The sequence below is a fragment of the Rhipicephalus sanguineus genome, chromosome 1, assembly GCF_013339695.2.
Source record: "Rhipicephalus sanguineus isolate Rsan-2018 chromosome 1, BIME_Rsan_1.4, whole genome shotgun sequence".
NCBI classification, from domain to species: Eukaryota; Metazoa; Arthropoda; class Arachnida; order Ixodida; family Ixodidae; genus Rhipicephalus; species Rhipicephalus sanguineus.
Window position 1 is genome coordinate 4,709,804 of NC_051176.1, and position 18,968 is coordinate 4,728,771.

Genomic DNA, 18,968 nt, shown 5'->3' on the forward strand with positions numbered 1-18,968 from the left:
TATCTGCACGGCGTGGGTGAGGCGACACCGCAGGTGCGAGGAGCGCTGTTGTTTCTCCCCTCCATCCCGCTCAGGAATGTTGTTCTCAGTCGCCTATAAGCGTGGGAGAATGGCCGGAATCGCGACTGGCGCCGGTGGTTGGGGCCGGCAAGCTATGGCACAATAAGGTGCCGAAACGTCTCTGTCATTTTTTAAATAATTGAATGGTAAATCGGAGTAAATCTTTTACGATCATGAATTAACCCATTTTTTGAACATTTTTGTGTCTAAGGAGACGTCGCGTGCACCCTGCACCTGTGATTTTCTCATGGCAATGAAGTTATATGCCATTCATTTCCATTCTGCACATTACAGGATCATTCTGTCGTTTTGTTACCAGACACAAGGGCTTGTTTTACTCTCTTTTTGTGACGCTCATCTGAGAAACCACTCAACTTATTGGGGAAGGGGTGCTGGATTTGGGGGGGGGGGGAGTGATCGCCGCTACCCCCCCCCCCCCCCCCCCCCCTCTGGATCTGCCACTGCCCGTGTGTGAGGGTGGGTATGTAAAGAGTGAAAAAGTGCGTTTCGAAAGTGACACCCTTCAGTCCGTACAGAAGACATCTTCAGGTACGTGCAGCGCGGCACAAAGGATGAGAAACGGACGACACAAGCGCTGTCCTTTGTCTGTGCCGCATTGCGCATACCCGAAGATGTTATCACACCAAGTCACCCATATCGTCGTATTAGTTTCGTACAGAGAAAAGAGAACGAAATGGCCTTAACCACCTGTCATAGATGACCACCCCATTTTGGAGCCCTCCGCTAGCTCGATATCAATGGTTACTCATTCGCGGTAGAACGGCTCAGCATGGGAGAGCACAGCCTGTTATTTAGCGTGCCACTGCGTCACAGAATGGCAATCCATGGCGCGACGCCTCTATTTGCGGGGCATTTATGACGCTCATGCGCTGCACAACCAGTTACAGGGCTGCCATGAGCGCTACAAGGACAGCCAGTCAAGTCAGCAATGTTCGCACCGAAGTGCCTTTCCCACCGTGAAAAGCGATTGTAGAAAAATATCCAGAATGTCTTCACGCGCAAGTGCCAACAGAAAGAGGTGGAGTGTGCTATGTATACACTATACAGGTGTCGGGTGCTGCCAATTGCGCGCTTAATTCCATCACTCACTTTGCAGGTAATCCCATGCAGGTGTAATCTGCCTAGGACAACTGCTTATTGTGCAGAAACATCAAAAGTATTTGATTGCTGCATCCTGCATATGTCATTTGTGTGTTTTCTGTGTTTCTGTGTTTGGTGTAAGCAGCAAAATGCCTACCTGCATGTGGGTGCTCTCAGTGAACAGCATGGTCAAGAGTGATGCTAAACTCAGTAGCGATAAGTTTCATTCTTCGTCATTGCTGTCATACATGTTCAGTTGCTTCTCAGCTGTTCTGCCATTGTTTGTGCTCCGTGGTGACCGCGTAGCGTCTGAGCGATTGATGGTGTCCTTTGAAGTGTATCTGCAGCGTGTTGCAGCAGTTCGAGGTGCGAATTGTTTTGTGTTTTGCGAATCATGCAATGTGTTTGTGCTGTGAAGTGAACCATGCAGACAATCACTCACTTATTCCTGTATGTCAAACTATCAAAGCTGGTCTTATCTGCTTCACACATGTACTGTCTCTGAATAGTTACTAGTGTACTTCAGGAGCAACATTGGTAGAAGTGCACCTACAAAGTGGCTTCATTTACATGAGCTGATAGATCTAAACTTGAACATTAGGAGGTCTTTTTTATGGGATTTGCGGATGGCCCTCATTTTTTGTTATGTGGACGTTAGTTTTGAACCGCACAATATCCATGATTAAATGTGTATTTTTTTGTTCAGACCCACATGGTTTGCACAGTAAAGAATCAACTGCTCGGTTCTTGCGGGTGCCTAAATGTACGTACAGGTAATTAGTGCAGGAATTTGGGAGAGCAAACGATAGATCAGCACATATTTTGTAAGGACTGTGTAATTAAAGGGCCCCTAAACAGCCTCTGATAATGTGAAAAACGTGTGCATTATTCTCTCGTGGTGTTTACCTGTCTTTCTGGCTCAATTCCTGATGCGATCAGTCTGTTCACGTGACGTCATGAAGAAGTAAGCTGTCGATTGGTATATATACGAGGGTTATCACTTGAGGATTGTCATCTATCCTGCTTTGCCATGCAGTCGCACGCTCATTCTGTCTAGTCTTGCATGCCTATGAAGCGCGAACATCTGATTTCACTTCGTTTTGCGAGTTTTCGGCTGTGCGAGCGGAGATAACGGCCTGTAGCCAACAAGCGCGAAATCATGATAGGCTCAACGCTTAGTGCTGACATTGTCCGCGTGCTTTTATGATAAAATAAGTGGCGAGGAGGAGACAGCGCTTGTAGGAAAGGTTGTGAAGGCGAGGAAGAAACCTATCTTTCGTCTTTCAACTCGGAATCGTTTAGGAGCCCTTTATTATTCATGTTCTCCGTATCTTCGTGTTCCGATAGAAAGCTATGTGTGTAAGTATCCAGCTCAGTAATTCACATTGGTGGGCTGCATAGAGTGCACTAATTTGCTTTGATTTGATTGATTGATTTTACTGGCGCAAGGGCCACTCTTGGCCAAAGAGCGCCATTTCAATAAAAGTTAGTGGCAACTAATTAGAAGAAGTTCTGGGATGTAGATATGACATGGCTCTAAATGGGCCTAAAATGGGTCGCTGCAAAAGTGTAAAAGACATAGGTAATAAAATATGGGAATGACTAGTGGTATACTAAAGAGGGCTTAGTTGCGTAAATAATGATTCTGTATTACAGGTAATACATGGCGCTTGTAGAATATAAACGGGAGCACTACTGCCTTAGTAGAGCCCTTATTTAGAAGGGTCTGAAGGCGCGTGGTACGCAAAGTATGACACTCGCAGCAGCACCATCTCTAGAGAGGGTGTGCTACGAGTTTCTTGGCCCTCTAACATTCAATGCGACGTGGTTTATGTAGTTTAATACAGCCTTACTGTCGAATAAGGGTTTAACACCAAGAAATAATAAATGATGTAGGGGGACATGCTCTCCGTAGATTAAAGGGAAGTGGCGTTTACGTTCTATTTCAGCTTTCCGTCACTCAAGACGTGGAGGACGGTGAGTTGGGTGCCACATCTCCCACAGATGGGAGCCTCTTTACCAGTTAGGAGATGTGAATGTGTGTCATATGTGTGTCCTATTCTGAGGCGACAAAAGATGACATCATTCTTTCGTATTTTTGTTGTTGGGTGCCAGTTTCCTAACTGTGGCTTAATTAGGTGTAATCTGTTTGAGGCTTCCTCATCCCACAATTGCTGCCAATAGCTCTTAAGGGTTTATTTCAGAGTTGGTTTCACGTCAGTGGCAGGAACAGCTATTGAGGAAGTACTTGGTTTGCTTGTTATCGATGTAGCCATTTCATCGACAAGTACGTTACCTTTGATGCCTCTGTGCCCGGGAACCCAGCATAATACAACCCGCTGATTGTTGGCATAGCCGGTACTAATCATTGAATAGAGTTCCCTAATTATGGGGTTTTTGCGTTTCGGGGGAAGCATTAGAGCCCTTACAACACTTAGGGAATCTGTAAAAATAACTGCCTTATGCACATTTACTTTTTTAGTTTGTTTAACCGCTGATAGAAGTGCATATGCTTCCGCTGAAAAAATACTTGTTTCTGGTGCAGGAGCTCCAGATTCAGAGACAGACGGTCCAATGGCCGCATATGACACACCAAGGATTGATTTTGATGCATCTGTGTAGTATTCAGGGCTGGAGTATTTCGCTCGCAGTTCTAAAAAGTACATTTGAACATGGATGTCGGGAGCGTGCTTTGTGACTTCCATAAACGACGTGTCACATTCCACCACCTGCCACTGCCACGGTGGTAGAAGTTTCACTGGGGCCATAAGGCTGTACTGCAGGAGTCGAACACCAACTTCGTCGCTAAGTTTCCTCACACGTATTGAAAAAGGTTCTGTCACGGATGGTCTATTGTGGAAGAGCGTTGCGCTAGGGTGGTCATTTAGGATTGCGTGACAGGGGTGTTGGTGGTTAGATTGGACTTTGAGAAAGTATTTGAAGCTTGTGAACGTTCTTTGAAGGTGTAGCGACCATTCGTTGGATTCGGCATATAAGCTTTGTACAGGGCTTGTTCTGAAGGCGCCAGTAGCCAGGCGGGTACCCAAATGGTGAACAGGATCCAACATTTTAAGTGCACTGGGTCTGGCGGACTGATAGACCTCAGAGCCGTAATCTAATCGTGAACGAACGAGGCTTTTGTAAAGGGTCATTAGACAGTTCCTGTCACAACCCCATGTCGTCCTAGAGAGCACTTTCAATAGATTCATCGCTTTCAAGCACTTTTGTTCTACATATTTCAAGTGGGGAATAAAACTGAGCTTTGAATCTAAAATTACGCCTAAAAACTTCTGGACGCTTTGTACCAGAAGACGTTCTTTGTTAAGTTCTATATTTGGCTCCGCGACCAGGCCCCTCTTCCTTGAGAAGAGCACGCATGTGCTCTTTGTGGGGTTTATCTTAACCATTTCGTTCTGCCCATTTCGATACCTTATTTAGAGCGAGTTGAACTTGTTGTTCGCAGATTCCAAGGTTACAGGACTTAAAGGGACTGTCTACCGCTCGGAAAAATTTTTTTGATTGTGGTGAAAACGAGAAGATCGTTCGTCACATCGGCGGCAACGAGCGCGCTTTCGTCCCATAAAAAAAAGAATTATAATTTTAATCTGATGTTGAAAACCGTGAAAGAATGACCGCTAGCGTCACCCAACGGCGATGTGGTCGCAATTCCCGCAATCTATAGGTGTGACAGACTATCCACGCAGGTCGACTTATGTTGCTTAAAAACAAACATGTAGAACTTGAGAGTGTATTTTCCGCTCTTGAAACAGCTTTCGATTGCGTCAAAAAGTAATTTTTGCTGTTTTTTTTTATCTCACGCGTCCGAAAAGACGCCTGGCGGCGCTGCCGACGCCGCCGCTCTCGAGTTCGTCTGCTTCAACACCCCGTGCTGGTTGTACCGTTACGCTGCACTGTCGATAGGATGTCTCGCGCGTGCTGCGCTGTGAAGGCATGCATTTATCATCGCTACATCAGTACAGGAGTTTCGTTACATCGTTTGCCTGCAACAGCATACGCACTCTATTGCTGTGGGCATTCCCAGAACATGAAATGAGATGACTGCAGCGATGGAAAGATTGTCCGTCGCATTGACTCAAACCAACCCTGTTTATCTCGTGAGAGGTGGATTTATATTTTTATTTCTTCATTGAAAGTCGCGAAAAATGACCAGAGGCGCCAAAATCATAAACGGTTCGATGAAGGCAGGTCACGTGACCGTTGATTGGTGTACGCGTTCGATGACTTTTCTGTTAGTACTGAAATATTGTTCATTCCTTTATATTAAAAGATATTACTCCATAAACATGTACATATAGGCCTGCGTTAGTTGTATGCAACAAAGCGGCGCTGCCTTCGCTTGGGGTAATGCTCCCATGCTCGTCACCGCGTTCAGCAACTTCAGCGTGCTCACGCAACCGTGCCGAACGTGCATGCAGTTTATAGGACAATCCATTGGTTTCGTGCGCTGATGCGTTGTAGTGTTGTAGTTTCTTAGACGACCTGTGCCACTAGCGCCAGTAGCGTTGCTGTGTTCAAGTCGACCCACACCACAATGCCTGGCACGAAGTGCGCCGTCAAGGGCTGCCGACGAGGCATGCCCGATGTCGGTGTTTCGTTTCACGTAGCGCCTCAGAACCCTTTCTGGAGAAGACAGTGGGACAGTGCTGTTGGTTTCACCCTACCGCGAAATGGACGCGTCTGCTCCGACCATTTTCGAGTTTGCGATTTTCTGCAGTTATTATATGCAAAGAAGCCGCGACTTCGACGCCGTCTGAAGAGCACTGCTGTTCCGTCTATGGGTCTGGGCACGGTAAGGAGCATTGTTGTAATTTTCATATTGAGACACTGATGTCACACGGGCAATTCCGATAGCGATCACGAATCGCGCGGCATTCGTAAAGCCATGTGACTCGACTTAGTTTAGCTTACTTGGCACGACAGTACAGACAATCAACTTACGGTCGCGATGGGTGATCAAATGGATCCAGATAGACCAAAATCGTGATCGTTAGTGTCCGTGTAGCAGCACCCTATCTCGTCCGAGGTGGTACAGTACCGATCGTGTTAGATCGCGATCGAGACCGATCCGGGTCGACAGGCTCGGCTGTGATCGGACCCCACCTCCAGCTTTTGCAAATAATCAATTACCCCGATCTGGCTCGATCGCAATCGAAAGCGCACCGTGTTCGCCGCAGTGGCCGCGACGTTGTGCTGACGCCGTGACGCTGTTCCGAGCAGCCTTGAGAAGCAGCTTATAAGAGGGACATTCGAAATTATTTATTTGCTTCGATTTGGAGTTACGATTATTAGTTGTGTAAGACGCTTCTCTCTCCCTCTCTTTATTTTTTTGTTTCGTGTTCCATTAATACATTGCCAGGCAAGTCGTGTGTTAACAGCGTTTCAGTGTTACTTATTTAATTGTGACTGAGTTAATTTGTCTCTTTTTAAGAGGGTTCGCGTTGCAACCACGCAGCCCCAAGGCAGTGATATGAGGCAGCACCTTCCATCCAGAGCTGTGAAGTTGGGGCTTACAATGAGGTATGTACTGTAGCCACTGTGCTGATATATGTGCATTTGCTCATGGAAGCATGCCAGTGTGTCCCTGGTAGTGTGTACACCACATTTGTGTTCTGCAGGTTCTGAATGACAGCATGGCACAACCTGGCTGTGAATCCATTGATGTTGGTGCAAATATGGATGTTGACACTTGTTGCAGTATGCTTCATGATCCTGAGCAGGTATGTTGAGCTATTAGGAGACAAATTGCTACAGTATGTTTATGCAGGCATTTGACTAATTGGGCTAGGCAATGCCGGCAGGCAATACCATTCAGTAATGCCAGTCTTAAAATATGATTTATTATATTTTACGTGAAACTACAGAACAGCAATACACAAGACGAACAAGAAGGCCTAACCAACATGCCAGGAGCTTTTTCCTGCCAAAATTTCTGTCTACAGTGAAACGACACACGACTCACCCACCTGCCAAGCATCCATTTCACTAACAAGAATGTGACCACTAAATTAAAAACATTCCTTGCTATGGTAGTTAACACAGCAAGCAGCTATAAGTACCTTGAAGGCAGCAGAGCGAAGGGGGTGAGGAACAATCGCCCTCATCGGGTGCCAGTCCTTGGTAATTTTAGTGTACAGGAATAGGGGGCACCTGATAGTGCAGGCTCACAATATTCAGGTAGCAGGAGGTGTGTGTGTCCCATGGCCATCTGTCATGTATAATATGCTGGAAATACCTTACTGCTTCTTTTAAAGGTTTCCAATATCATTTATGTTATCACTAGTACATTGTATCGAATTTGTGCTTTAATTAGACATTCTGTGTTGATAGTACAGCACTTGTTCATCGTGCCTTTCTTTTCATCCCTTTAGTTTCGTGCTGTAATTCAAAGTATTGATTAGCAGCACACTCAGCATACTGTTCTTGCACCTCTTTTTTAGATGGAACATGATGACCACAACTATGCGTCAAAAAGAAGGCTCATGTTCTATTCATAAGCCTGCTCCAAGGCACCGTTCAGCAGGTACCATTTGTCTCATATTTCATGCCGTAACTAAGCTTCTTTGTGCCGCAGTGGCATTTGGCACTCCTGGAGCCTGCCATTTTTCCTGACCAAAACAAAGTTTGTTATCAGAACTTCTTGACCATGTCTTCAGTGCTTTTCATTGATTTGTTTTTGTTGTTGTACAGTTACCTCCATATAAGGTGTTTTTTTTAATCTTTAATCTTCAATTTTCCTGGTAGCTCTAACACTAATTCTGCTTGAAGCATAACTGTTATACCTGAGAAACAACTGCGCACTGAGAAGGCAGTGACGTGAAAGTTTGAGATAATAAACCTGACCCTGGACAGCACTTCCTCTCACCAGTGAAACCTTATTGCATTATCCTAAGCTGTCACTGGACAACTCGTGCCAGCTGCAGCATGACTGTGCTCAGCGAGGTTGCATACAACATTGCCGAGCAGTTGCACTTTGATGCAATGCATGATGAGATGGTGCACATTTTTCTTCTTCACGGTATGGCTTGTCTGAGCAGAGACTCTCATGGCTTTGTGCTTTGTAATGCACATTGCCTTCCCTTACCCTGGCTGCATTTCTTTCGGATTTTTCTTTATGGGCTTGCACCAGCTGCCTCAACTAAGCATGTGTCAAAAGAGGGCCGGGTGTGCACTTGATGTTTTGAAGCAAAATTTGGAAGTAAGTAGGGCCAACAGTACAGCTATTATAAAATGAACTAAGAGGTGACATTTGTCCTTAGTATGCATACTTTATGACTTACATTTCCTTTGTTTATCTCGATGTTTTTGCATTTCTTTCACATTATCTGTGTGTTTGGATTCCTTGTAAAAATCTTTTACATATGTGTAAAATACTATGACATGAGTATCGGTCTTCTGCCTTAGGTACGCAGTGCCAGACCAACACGAGGAGCAGTAGCACTCAGACAGACAGCAATGTTTTCTGCGCCAATTGCTCACTGTGTAGTGGCACGGGCAACACTAGTCGTCCTGGGCTACTGTTCGCACCTCCATCCGCATCAACGCCTTCAAAAAGGGTTTGCGCTGATCATTCCATAGCATCTGATCCTGCTACCCCTGGCAGTGGCCGTACGACACCTTTTGATGATGCCAAGGACACCAGCTACCATCCAGTGTCAGATGACAGCATGTATGTTCGGCACATTTGTTATAGTACTACTGTGAACTATAGGAACGCAATATTGTTTTTTGCAGGGAGGAAACTGCGCTGCAAAAAGAAAAGAAATACATCGTGTTTGAGAGTTGCCTGTGCGAGCTTCTCAGTGTTTGTGGTCAGTGCGGGGACACCTGCACAATAAGAAAACGCACTAAAGGAAGCTCTCTGACAGTGAAGGCCACATGCGCTCTAGGCCATGAGAAAGCTTGGAGCAGCCAACCCACTACAAATGGCATGGCAGCGGGTAATTTGCTACTGGCTGGGGCCATTTTATTCAGTGGTGCCAGTGCCATCAAAGTTTTGCGGCTGCGGGCTTCAGTGAACATTGAAGTGTTCACTACATCAGCCTACAACATTTACCAAAAGGATTGCCTTGTGCCGGCCATAACAAAGGTAATGCAACATAGGCTTCTACAGAGCTCGAACCATGTAGTGTTTCATGTGCAGGTGTGGACTACACAACAAGCCTCTCTTGTGGAATCCTGCAAGGGCCGTGAGCTACGGTTGCTTGGCGATGGCCGGTGTGATTCGCCCGGTCACTCGGCCAAGTACCTAACCTACACATTGATGGATGCGGAAACCAAAAAAGTGCTCAACTTCACTCAAGTGCAGGTCGGCCAGGTGAGACAGCTTTCTTTTTTAATTTTGCAAAGTGCGTTTTCAATGCTATAAGCATTCTTTTTTAACTAGAAACTGTAAATGTGAGTATAAAAGCACTAGAAAAAGTAATTTGCTAGATCTCATGGTTTCCTGAAAAAGTACATAACTCATGAAGTGTGCATTTAGATCAAATGTGCGAAACAATGAACTTTATGAGCATTCAGGTACTTTTGAGAACTATGACCGAAACCCTGGCTAATACATTGTGTGTCAATTATTCACTGCAGATGTTAAAATTCTTTAAAATGTTCTATGAAGCATTATGTACATACAAACTTTCAAAAGGAGAAGCCTTATGTGTGCAAGGTTTCAGGTGTGCGATTTAATTGCACACCTGAAATGTGCGTTGTGTGTTGCTATTGCTCAGCTGAGAAGCTTCGCTGATAATGGAGTTGAATCTGTGCTGCGTTGCACAAGCCTAGTTTAATTTTTTTTTGCCTGTAGCTTTACTGCCCTTCTTTGTTGTTTAAGGATCCACAGGTGAAGAAAAGCCCACAAATGGAGAAAGTGGGCTTTGTGCAATGCCTTCGCGAAGTGCGGTCAAAAGGCTTGGAGGTCTCGTCAGTGACCACCGACAGACACCCTGGCATTCGGAAACACGTCAGGGAGGAAGAGCCAGGCCTCAAGCATGACCTGGACAGCTGGCATGTTGTGAAAGCTTAGTAGGCCGAACACTTATTGCACTGTAAATTGTGACCTGGAGCTTCCACCAATTCATAACCTACATATAAAAATATGATGTCACATGGTTTATTCACGTACAAACGTGAGGGAACGACGAGGGACGTCAAGGGGCCAAAATCCAAGCAAGCGCAAGCTCGGGTCACGTGGCTAATACTAATGCTGTGGCTTGCTTTCTTGGCTGCTTCGTCGTTGTCTGTATTGTTCACTACATTTGCCCCCGGTGAATAGCGTAGCCATCCTGGCGACCTAAGGTGTTGTCAGTATGGCGGGGTCATAATAGGGCTTGAGGCGACTTACGCGGACGATTTCCCTACCACGACGACGTAAGTCTTGGGACGGTGTGAAAGGCTCAACCTCATAATTGACTGGGGACGTACGAGTGAGAATGTGGTAGGGCCCGTGATATCGGGCCAGTAATTTCGACGAAAGGCCAGGAGTGTTCGGTGGGATCCAAAGCCAAACCAGGGCACCTGTCGTAAAAGTAGGGAGAGGTCGGTCGGTGTCATGCCTTAGCTTCTGACGGCCTTGGTCCTCGGTTGTCAGCGAACGGGCCAATTGTCGGCAATCTTCGGCGTACTTGGCAACATCAGAAATAGCAGTGTGTTCAGATCAGTCAGGCGTGTAGGGAAGCATTGTGTCAAGCGTGCATGATGGATCGCGTCCGTACAACAGAAAGAAAGGCGAAAAACCTGTGGTCGCATGCGTAGCGGTGTTGTACGCGTACGTGACAAACGGAAGGACAGTGTCCCAATTGGTCAATCTGATGCAGTGTACATTGTCAGCATATCGCCGAGAGTGCGATTAAATCGTTCAGTAAGGCCATTCGTTTGTGGTTGATATGCGGTCGTCATGCGATGAACGATGCTGCACTGAGCGAGCAAGGCTTGAATAGCTTCAGACAGAAAAACACGCCCTCTGTCGCTCAAAAGTTCACAGGGAGCACCATGGCGAAGGAGAAAGTTGCGTAAGATGAAAAACGCAACTTCTCTTGCGGTTGCTGTGGGCAGGGCTGCAGTTTCCGCGTAACATGTGAGGTGGTCTACGCCGACAATTCTGCACCTATTTCCAGAAGAAGTGGAGGGAAGCGGCCCGTATAAGTCGATACCGACGCGATCAAATGGGCGCGCCGGACAAGGCAGAGGCTGAAGTGTACCGGCTGGGCGTTCAGGTGGAGCTTTACGGCGCTGACAAGCAGTACAAGCACGTACGTACTTGCACACAAATGTATACATGCCGCGCCAGTAGTATCGCTGATGCAGGCGGTTGTAGGTCTTGAGAGCTCCGGCATGAGCACTTTGCGGGTCGTTGTGAAAACCAGTACAAATTTCCGCGTGCATGTGGCGTGGTATCACTAGCAGCCACCTCCGACCGTTAGACGCGTAATTCCGCCGTTAGAGGAAGTCGTCTTAAATAGTGAAATGTGTCGCTTGACGACAGATAGTTCTTGAGGCCGGATGAGCTATTGGGTCATTTAGAAAGTCGAGGAGATGGGAAATCCACGCATCCTTGCGTTGCTCCGACGACATGTCTGCGAAGTCAATTGGCGTCAAGACAGCTGAAGAAGCTGACGACGAAGCTGTGTCAGCCGATAGCGGCGAGCAGGATAGCGCATCAGCGTCCAAGTGCTTGCGGCCGCATCGGTACACAACACGAATGTCGTATTCCTGTAGGCGAAGCGCCCAACGACCTAGGCGTCCCGACGGATCTTTCAGCGATGACAGCCAACATAGAGCATGGTGGTCCGTCACTACTTCGAAAGGGCGGCTGTAAAGGTACAGGCAGAACTTGGTCAAAGCCCAGATAATGGCGAAGCACTCTTTCTCTGTGACGGAATAATTACACTCGGCTTTCTTGAGGGTTCGGCTCGCGTAAGCAACGACGTATTCTACATATCCTGGTTTTCGTTGAGCCAGTACTGCACCAAGACCGACACCGCTGGCGTCGGTACGGATCTTCGAAGGCGTGTTAAGGTCAAATTGACGAAGTATCGGAGGCGACGTTAATAAGCACCGTAGCGTCATGAAAGACTGGTCACACTCTGGTGACCAATCAGACAGGCCGTTTGAGGCTGTCAGTAGATGCAGCACAACAAACACAACTGTTGAGTCAAAGAAAGGCTGAGCCCCATGGGAACCTGGTGTGCACTGGCTATGTGCTGTGTCAACTGGGCTGATGGATAGTAGCCAAATACAGATAGTGCATGTCAGAAGGTTTCAATCAGCTGTACACTAAACCATGTCTGCCAAGGCATCTAGCTCATGTGCACTGACAAATGTGCCAGCGGTTTCGGAAATTAGAATGTCCATCGATAGTACTGTAATAGCATGCTCAGTACGAAAGAAAGTGCTGAGATAACCTTTCTGGTGTTTTTGAAGACAGAAAGATATTTATTATCTGTTTATTAAACTCAAAAAGAGACAGTCGAACTCAAAAGAGACAGTAGAAGAATTACTGCGGATGTTTTGTGATCAAGAAATCAGCCATTGGCCATATCCTTCCTTTTGATTACACACTTTGACAAGAAGAGAGCGAGGGATTTCCGGCAATCTGTGAAACGAAACTGCCAATTTCCTACTGCAGGCACTAAAATAATATTTGGCTCACAAGTTCACATGAGCCTTGACTTCTTATTGGCAGCATTTTTAATGTTCAAGAAGTGTTACAGGGTGCCTTAAACGTACCAAACTATCGTCATGCCAAATTATCCAGTTTATGCACTATTGTGTATTTCAGATCTGCGGAAAAAATTTGAAGGAATTGCAAAAAGGGCTGGTTGTACCATATTGAATGGCTGGATTCAATCCATATACAACCACCTCTACTTCAGCGTTGCAATGTCCGAGGGTGATGTGGCTCTTCGGATCAGCATGTGGAAGAGTAAGTGGCTCGTCACATTGTAAAGGATAAATAAGTGGGTTAATTGGTAAATACTCATTCAGTACATACTCGTCACATGTAATGTGAACTAGGGGAGCTTTCGGCAATATTTATCGTGCCCCTAGCTTGCTCTGTCTGTGAGTCACCAACACTGCCAGACTCTCCCATTGAAAATGAGATGCAGTATATTGACAAAAACATGCTCTCTTTAATGAAATTATGTAGCTGCCAAGCGGCTTGCTCACATTTGTTTGACAAAGAGGCAGAGTGCAGGTGTGTGTGCTAGAAAAGTATCCAGCAGCACATGTGGCTCTCAGCAGTTCAGCAGTACATTACCGACAATGACATTGGATGAAGAGCTTAAAATTTATCTCACCTTGAAAATAATTTCCTTCAATGCACATCTTAAAAACAGAAACTAAAAGGCAAGTGTGCATGGTGAGCCATCTCAGATTTATTGTTATCTGGAGGGCTTCCTGCGTAATTTAGGCCTGAACTCCATAAAAAAAGCCACTTTATGACCACTTCGCTTACAGCTTTTTGAAAATTGCTTACAGTGGTGAAATTTTATTTGTGGCATAAACTACAGCAAAACACCAGAGAGTAAAAGTTTCATGGATGGAACACTAACTGTGTTTATGGAAAACAAGTTCTGAAAAAACGTTTTTTCAGCGAGCCAATAAGCACTGAGAAAATGGTTAAATATGTGCACTTATGATGTCAATTAAAAATACGCCAGTGAGATGTTGTGAAATGAGATGTTTTGTTTGAGCTAGTTTCACATCCCACTCATTAAAAAGTACCGTGAAAACTTTAAATTTTTTGAAGAAGCTTCACAGAGTGCTTTCCTTAAAAATACATTTTGATGTAATGCCAGTTGCATAGCTGCCAACTAGCTAAATTTTTATTAGGAGTTGGCAATGGTCACTTTTGCAGTCTGCGATATTTCATGCGAAATGATCCAGTACTGTGACCGCACAAACACAGCAACTTTCCATGCACAGTGAGAAAATTGCGTGTTGTGCGATCAGTGACTGCAGTGATCTATGAACTGTCACTCTGATGAGAAGGGACCTGTATACCATTCACTTAGACTGTCACATTATAATGCAGGCCTGACAAGACACATTGTGAACCTGCACACTGGTCATGAGGGGCCATATCACCGGTGCCTGCACGAAGAGCTGTCTCACAAGGACTGGCTTGACGCTGGTGCGTATCAATTATTTTTATGCAAAAAACTTTCTTAGCAGATTCTGCAACAAATTGCTGACATTTTACGAATGTAAAACAGCATCATTCTAAAAAGACAGGGCGTGCAAACACGGACACAAGAAAGAAGTCAGGACACCACAAACGCCGACTAACAACTGAAGAGACGCACAACGGCTGAAAAGAAAGAAGGCACGAAAACTTATCTGCGCATGCCCATGCAACAGGCGAACATATCAATCCGGCACGCGTGGCGGTCTACGTGGAAGATAACTGTTAAGGCATTTGATTTCATCTTTATGCAAGTTAATCGACGGTTGGCTCACGCATGCGCTACCACTATTCTCGATATGCCATGCTTCAATCATCAGGCGCGTTTCTTCATTTCTATGCCGGTACATTACTGCGCATTCATCAAATTTTGGCGTGCACTTACAATCTCGACAATGTAAAGAAAGATTAGAAGGTGAGCCTCCTGTTAGCGACCTCTTATGTTCTAACAATCTCTGGTTAATGCATCGGCCCGTCTGTCCTACGTAGAAGCGGCCGCAGCTGAAAGGGATCTTATATACCACACTCGTACGGCAATCAGTGAATTTTTTGGTATGTTTTACGAAACAAATATTGGTCCGCTTCTTGTCTTTTACTCCCTCATTCTTCCTCTGCACAGCGGCACAAATCTTACCTAGCTTATTGGCAGCCGTGAAAACAACATTAACGCCGTATCTACTTCCTACTTTCTTTAGCCTGTGAGATACGCGATGAATGTACGGTATACCTACCACACGTTTCTTCTTATCGCTTTCTGCAACCATGCTCGGACTTAACACAATAGACTTCTTTAAACGTTCAGCGACCGTGGCCACTGCATCACGAGGATACCCTACATCTAAAAGACGTGCAACCTGTGCGTTAAAGCTATCACTCATTTTGTGCTCACACGACTTGGTGAGGGCTGACTTAAGGCAAGACATGGCGATGCCGTTTTTTACAACTTTCGAGTGCTTTGACGAAAAATTTAACAGCGGTTTCGATGATCTAGGAGAATACTGCCAACACACGTGGTTCTTCTGGAACGTTAAGGAAATGTCTAGAAATTGTATTCCATTATTCTGAGGCACCTCTTTAGTAAAGCTCAGCCCTCCTCCATTTAATTCAAATTTTTCACTCACGGAAGTTACCAACTTTTCAAAGTCCTCACCACTACAAAAAATCAAGTAATCGTCCACATAACGAAAAACCTTAATAACCGAATTACCTAAGGCGCCTTCCAAAAGATTGTCAATCTTGCTAAGGTATAAATCACTAAGAACCGGAGCAACTTTAGAACCAATACATATCCCTGATTTCTGCACATAAACGCCTTCCTTCCAACCTACCAGCGTCGACTTTAAATACATGGAAAGGATTTCTAGAAATGCCCCTGTAGAAACACCACATTTTTCGGTGAAAACCGTCTGGTCCTCTTGTTCGTTAATACATTCATTAACACATTTTAACAAGTCCTCATGCGGCAAAGAATAATACAGGTCTTCAATATCCATACTAAAGGCCTTACAACAGCCGGGGTTCTCCTCTGAGAGGAACTGAACTAGCGCCTGAGAATTACGCATACGAAAAGGGTCTGAAAAACTCAAAGAGGTTAAGCAGTTCTGCAAATAACTAGATACAGCGACCTGCCAGGTGCCTTGCTCTGAAACGATTGCTCGAAACGGAATCTCGTTCTTATGTGTTTTGGCTAAAAAAGACAATTCCAAAGTTAGTGCACAAGTTAGATTGTAAGTGCACGCCAAAATTTGATGAATGCGCAGTAATGTACCGGCATAGAAATGAAGAAACGCGCCTGATGATTGAAGCATGGCATATCGAGAATAGTGGTAGCGCATGCGTGAGCCAACCGTCGATTAACTTGCATAAAGATGAAATCAAATGCCTTAACAGTTATCTTCCACGTAGACCGCCACGCGTGCCGGATTGATATGTTCGCCTGTTGCATGGGCATGCGCAGATAAGTTTTCGTGCCTTCTTTCTTTTCAGCCGTTGTGCGTCTCTTCAGTTGTTAGTCGGCGTTTGTGGTGTCCTGACTTCTTTCTTGTGTCCGTGTTTGCACGCCCTGTCTTTTTAGAATGAAGACTTACCAACTAGCTCAGCTCTCTGTTATGTAAAACAGCATTTGCTGAGTAGCAATATGTGGCTGCACAAAGATTCTCTATATCATGCCTGTTACTTTTTACAGGGAGTGAAGTGTACAAGAAACTCTGTGGAACGGTTTTGAATACTCGTCTGCTCAAAGACATTGAGCAACTGTCCGCAGATGTGCAGACATCATGTTTGGAGGCTTTCCATTCATTGATGATCCGTTTCGCCCCGAAGTCGGTTGCATATTCACCAGCCTTGATGTCTGCTAGGTGAAGCTCAGTTTACATTTACGCTTTGAAGACTGCTCGTGCTATTTTTCTTATCACTGTGCTCCACTCTGCAGAACCATGCTTGCAGTCCTGCACCACAATGCAAACACTACACGTCAGCAAGCTTGTGGCAGTGACGGCAAGCCTTTATTCAAACGGAAGCTGAGGACAGATCCTGTACCTCCGCCCATGACTGCAGCGTATGCACGCTTGCCCAAGGGAACACTTGTGTCTAGGCGCATGCTGCGTTTAAAGAGCTAGTGTTTAAATGAATAGTGCCACGTGCTCTTTTGTTATTTTTACGTAACTAGTCCATTGCACACGTAGCCGCTGCCTTGCGCAAGCCGCGCCCTAATCTCTTGGAACCTTCCAGATTATTTTGGAATCTTCTGATAAGCTTGAGTGTGCAAGCACGAACTGTTGAGCCTATTCTGGAACTCACGCGGCCACCAGCGATGAGGTTCGAATGTTTGATGCCGCATGTATAAATACCGAAGCGCCTTACCACATATCAGATTATCGACAGCCGACGCTCTGTTCGCCGCTATCAGTGCAAGCGTGTATCACTTGTAGTTTGACTTCTCGTTTACCGGGCACAGGTTCCCCAAAATAAAACGTCTAGTCTTGAACAAGCCGACGGCTGCTTTCATCCACATCGCAACCCCGTGACATGTGGTGGAGTTGCTGTGCGTTCATGTTTTGGATGCCCCCGTCAAGCCGTCAACCCAGCCTCATTCGTGAAGAAGACACCATCAGGGACACTTGAGGAAGCCGCACACTGAAAGGACTACCCCCTCAATTTGGACTTCTACCGGACAAGCGAAAAGCCACGGCTAGGAAGACAACAGGCACGATGACAGCTGCAGTGTCCCCTGCAACTGTCATGATGCAGCCGCCCAGAGAGCCGCCAACCTTCCATGGATCGCCAAGCGATGACCCCAAAACCTGGCTGGAGACGTTCGAAAGGGCCTCAACATTGAACAACTGGAACTCCGAGGACAAGCTGAGTCACGTGTACTTTTACCTGAAAGACTCGGCAAGGATTTGATTCGAGAATCGGGTGCTCGATGTTCTCGAGAGGTCAGGGCTGGGTGTGGCACAAAGCACACGTACTGTACACAAATGTTACCAGTGTGTGCAATTGGGAGTCCTGATTGAAGTGGCAGGACCACGAAGGAGGTGCTCGTTGTTCTCGAGAGGTCAGGGCTGGGTGTGGCACAAAGCACACGTACTGTACACAAATGTTACCAGTGTGTGCAATTGGGAGTCCTGATTGAAGTGGCAAGAACACGAAGGAGGTGCTCAATGTTCTCAAGAGGTCAGGGCTGAGTGGGGCACAAAGCACGCGTACTGTGCACAAATGTTATCAGTGTGTACATTTGGGAGTCCCGATTGAAGTGGCAGGACGACGAAGGAGGTGCTCAATGTTCTCAAGAGGTCAGGGCTGGGTGTGGCACAAAGCACGCGTACTGTGCACAAATGTTCCGCAAAGAGTAGCCAGATGAAGCTCTTGTCTATCGCAGGTGAGGGTGTAATGTGTAGAGGAAGACGGGATGTTCCGTCCAAACATCAAAGGGGTTACGGTTGTGCACAGTTCGGCTTAGCAAGGCAGTGGGTAAACATTGTGTGTGTAGGTGGGTGTAGGCTATGATTTTTTTCCTTGCAAAATGTTTCTCTCCATCTTCACTGAGAGCATTATCTTGTGCTGTCAAAGTGTGTTGCGTCAAAGGAAGGACAGGCAAGACAATTGACCATGCGGAAGAAACGCCGCGTTAGCCAATTCACATTGGCCGGAATGTGCCTGTGTTTGTTGACGAGATCGCAAAGCTTTGCAGCAGAAGTGGACAGGGCTTTGCATTCAGTCGTAAGACACAAATCCGCTGCTGTGCCGCATTGTTGTGTGGCCACAGCCACTCCATGTGACTTTGAAGTAAGAGCTGCCTGGCTACAGACAGGTTCACTGCTGATGGGAACACTTGCGTGTAAGGCATGTTCGGATTTTGCTATCGTGCAAGCATAATGGCTTATATTTGCATAAGACTACTGGTGGTTGACAGTTCAGACTGCTTTTGACAGACTAGTGCTGTGCAAGAACATTTCTACATTTACGTGCAGAGGGTGCCAGCAATACAAAAAGTTTCATTCAAGGGTTCCATTTAACGGTAGACCGTACTGCAGATACAATCTGGCAAACTTATTGCAGGTTTGATGGTAGATGGCTTCTCGAATAAGACTGTTGCTATGAGGTGGCA

General features: G+C 45.9%; 1 protein-coding gene across 1 annotated transcript; it reads left to right on the forward strand.

The window, feature by feature from the left end:
* Positions 1-12,956: 12,956 nt before the first annotated feature.
* LOC125756960 (uncharacterized) lies at positions 12,957-16,977 on the forward strand. The gene is made up of 4 exons (XM_049412045.1): positions 12,957-13,096; positions 14,210-14,308; positions 16,545-16,716; positions 16,791-16,977. The coding sequence occupies exons 1-4, from the start codon at positions 13,054-13,056 to the stop codon at positions 16,975-16,977; spliced, it is 501 nt and encodes a 166-aa protein (XP_049268002.1). The 5' UTR covers positions 12,957-13,053.
* The last annotated feature ends 1,991 nt before the right edge of the window (positions 16,978-18,968 follow it).

Excerpts from the sequence above, each read along its gene's own strand:
- LOC125756960 (XM_049412045.1), top strand. The coding sequence starts at position 13,054 with ATGTCCGAGGGTGATGTGGCTCTTCGGATCAGCATGTGGAAGA. Across the intron at positions 14,309-16,544 it reads CAAGGACTGGCTTGACGCTG|GGAGTGAAGTGTACAAGAAA; the intron begins GTGCGTATCAAT and ends TACTTTTTACAG. Across the intron at positions 16,717-16,790 it reads CCAGCCTTGATGTCTGCTAG|AACCATGCTTGCAGTCCTGC; the intron begins GTGAAGCTCAGT and ends TCCACTCTGCAG.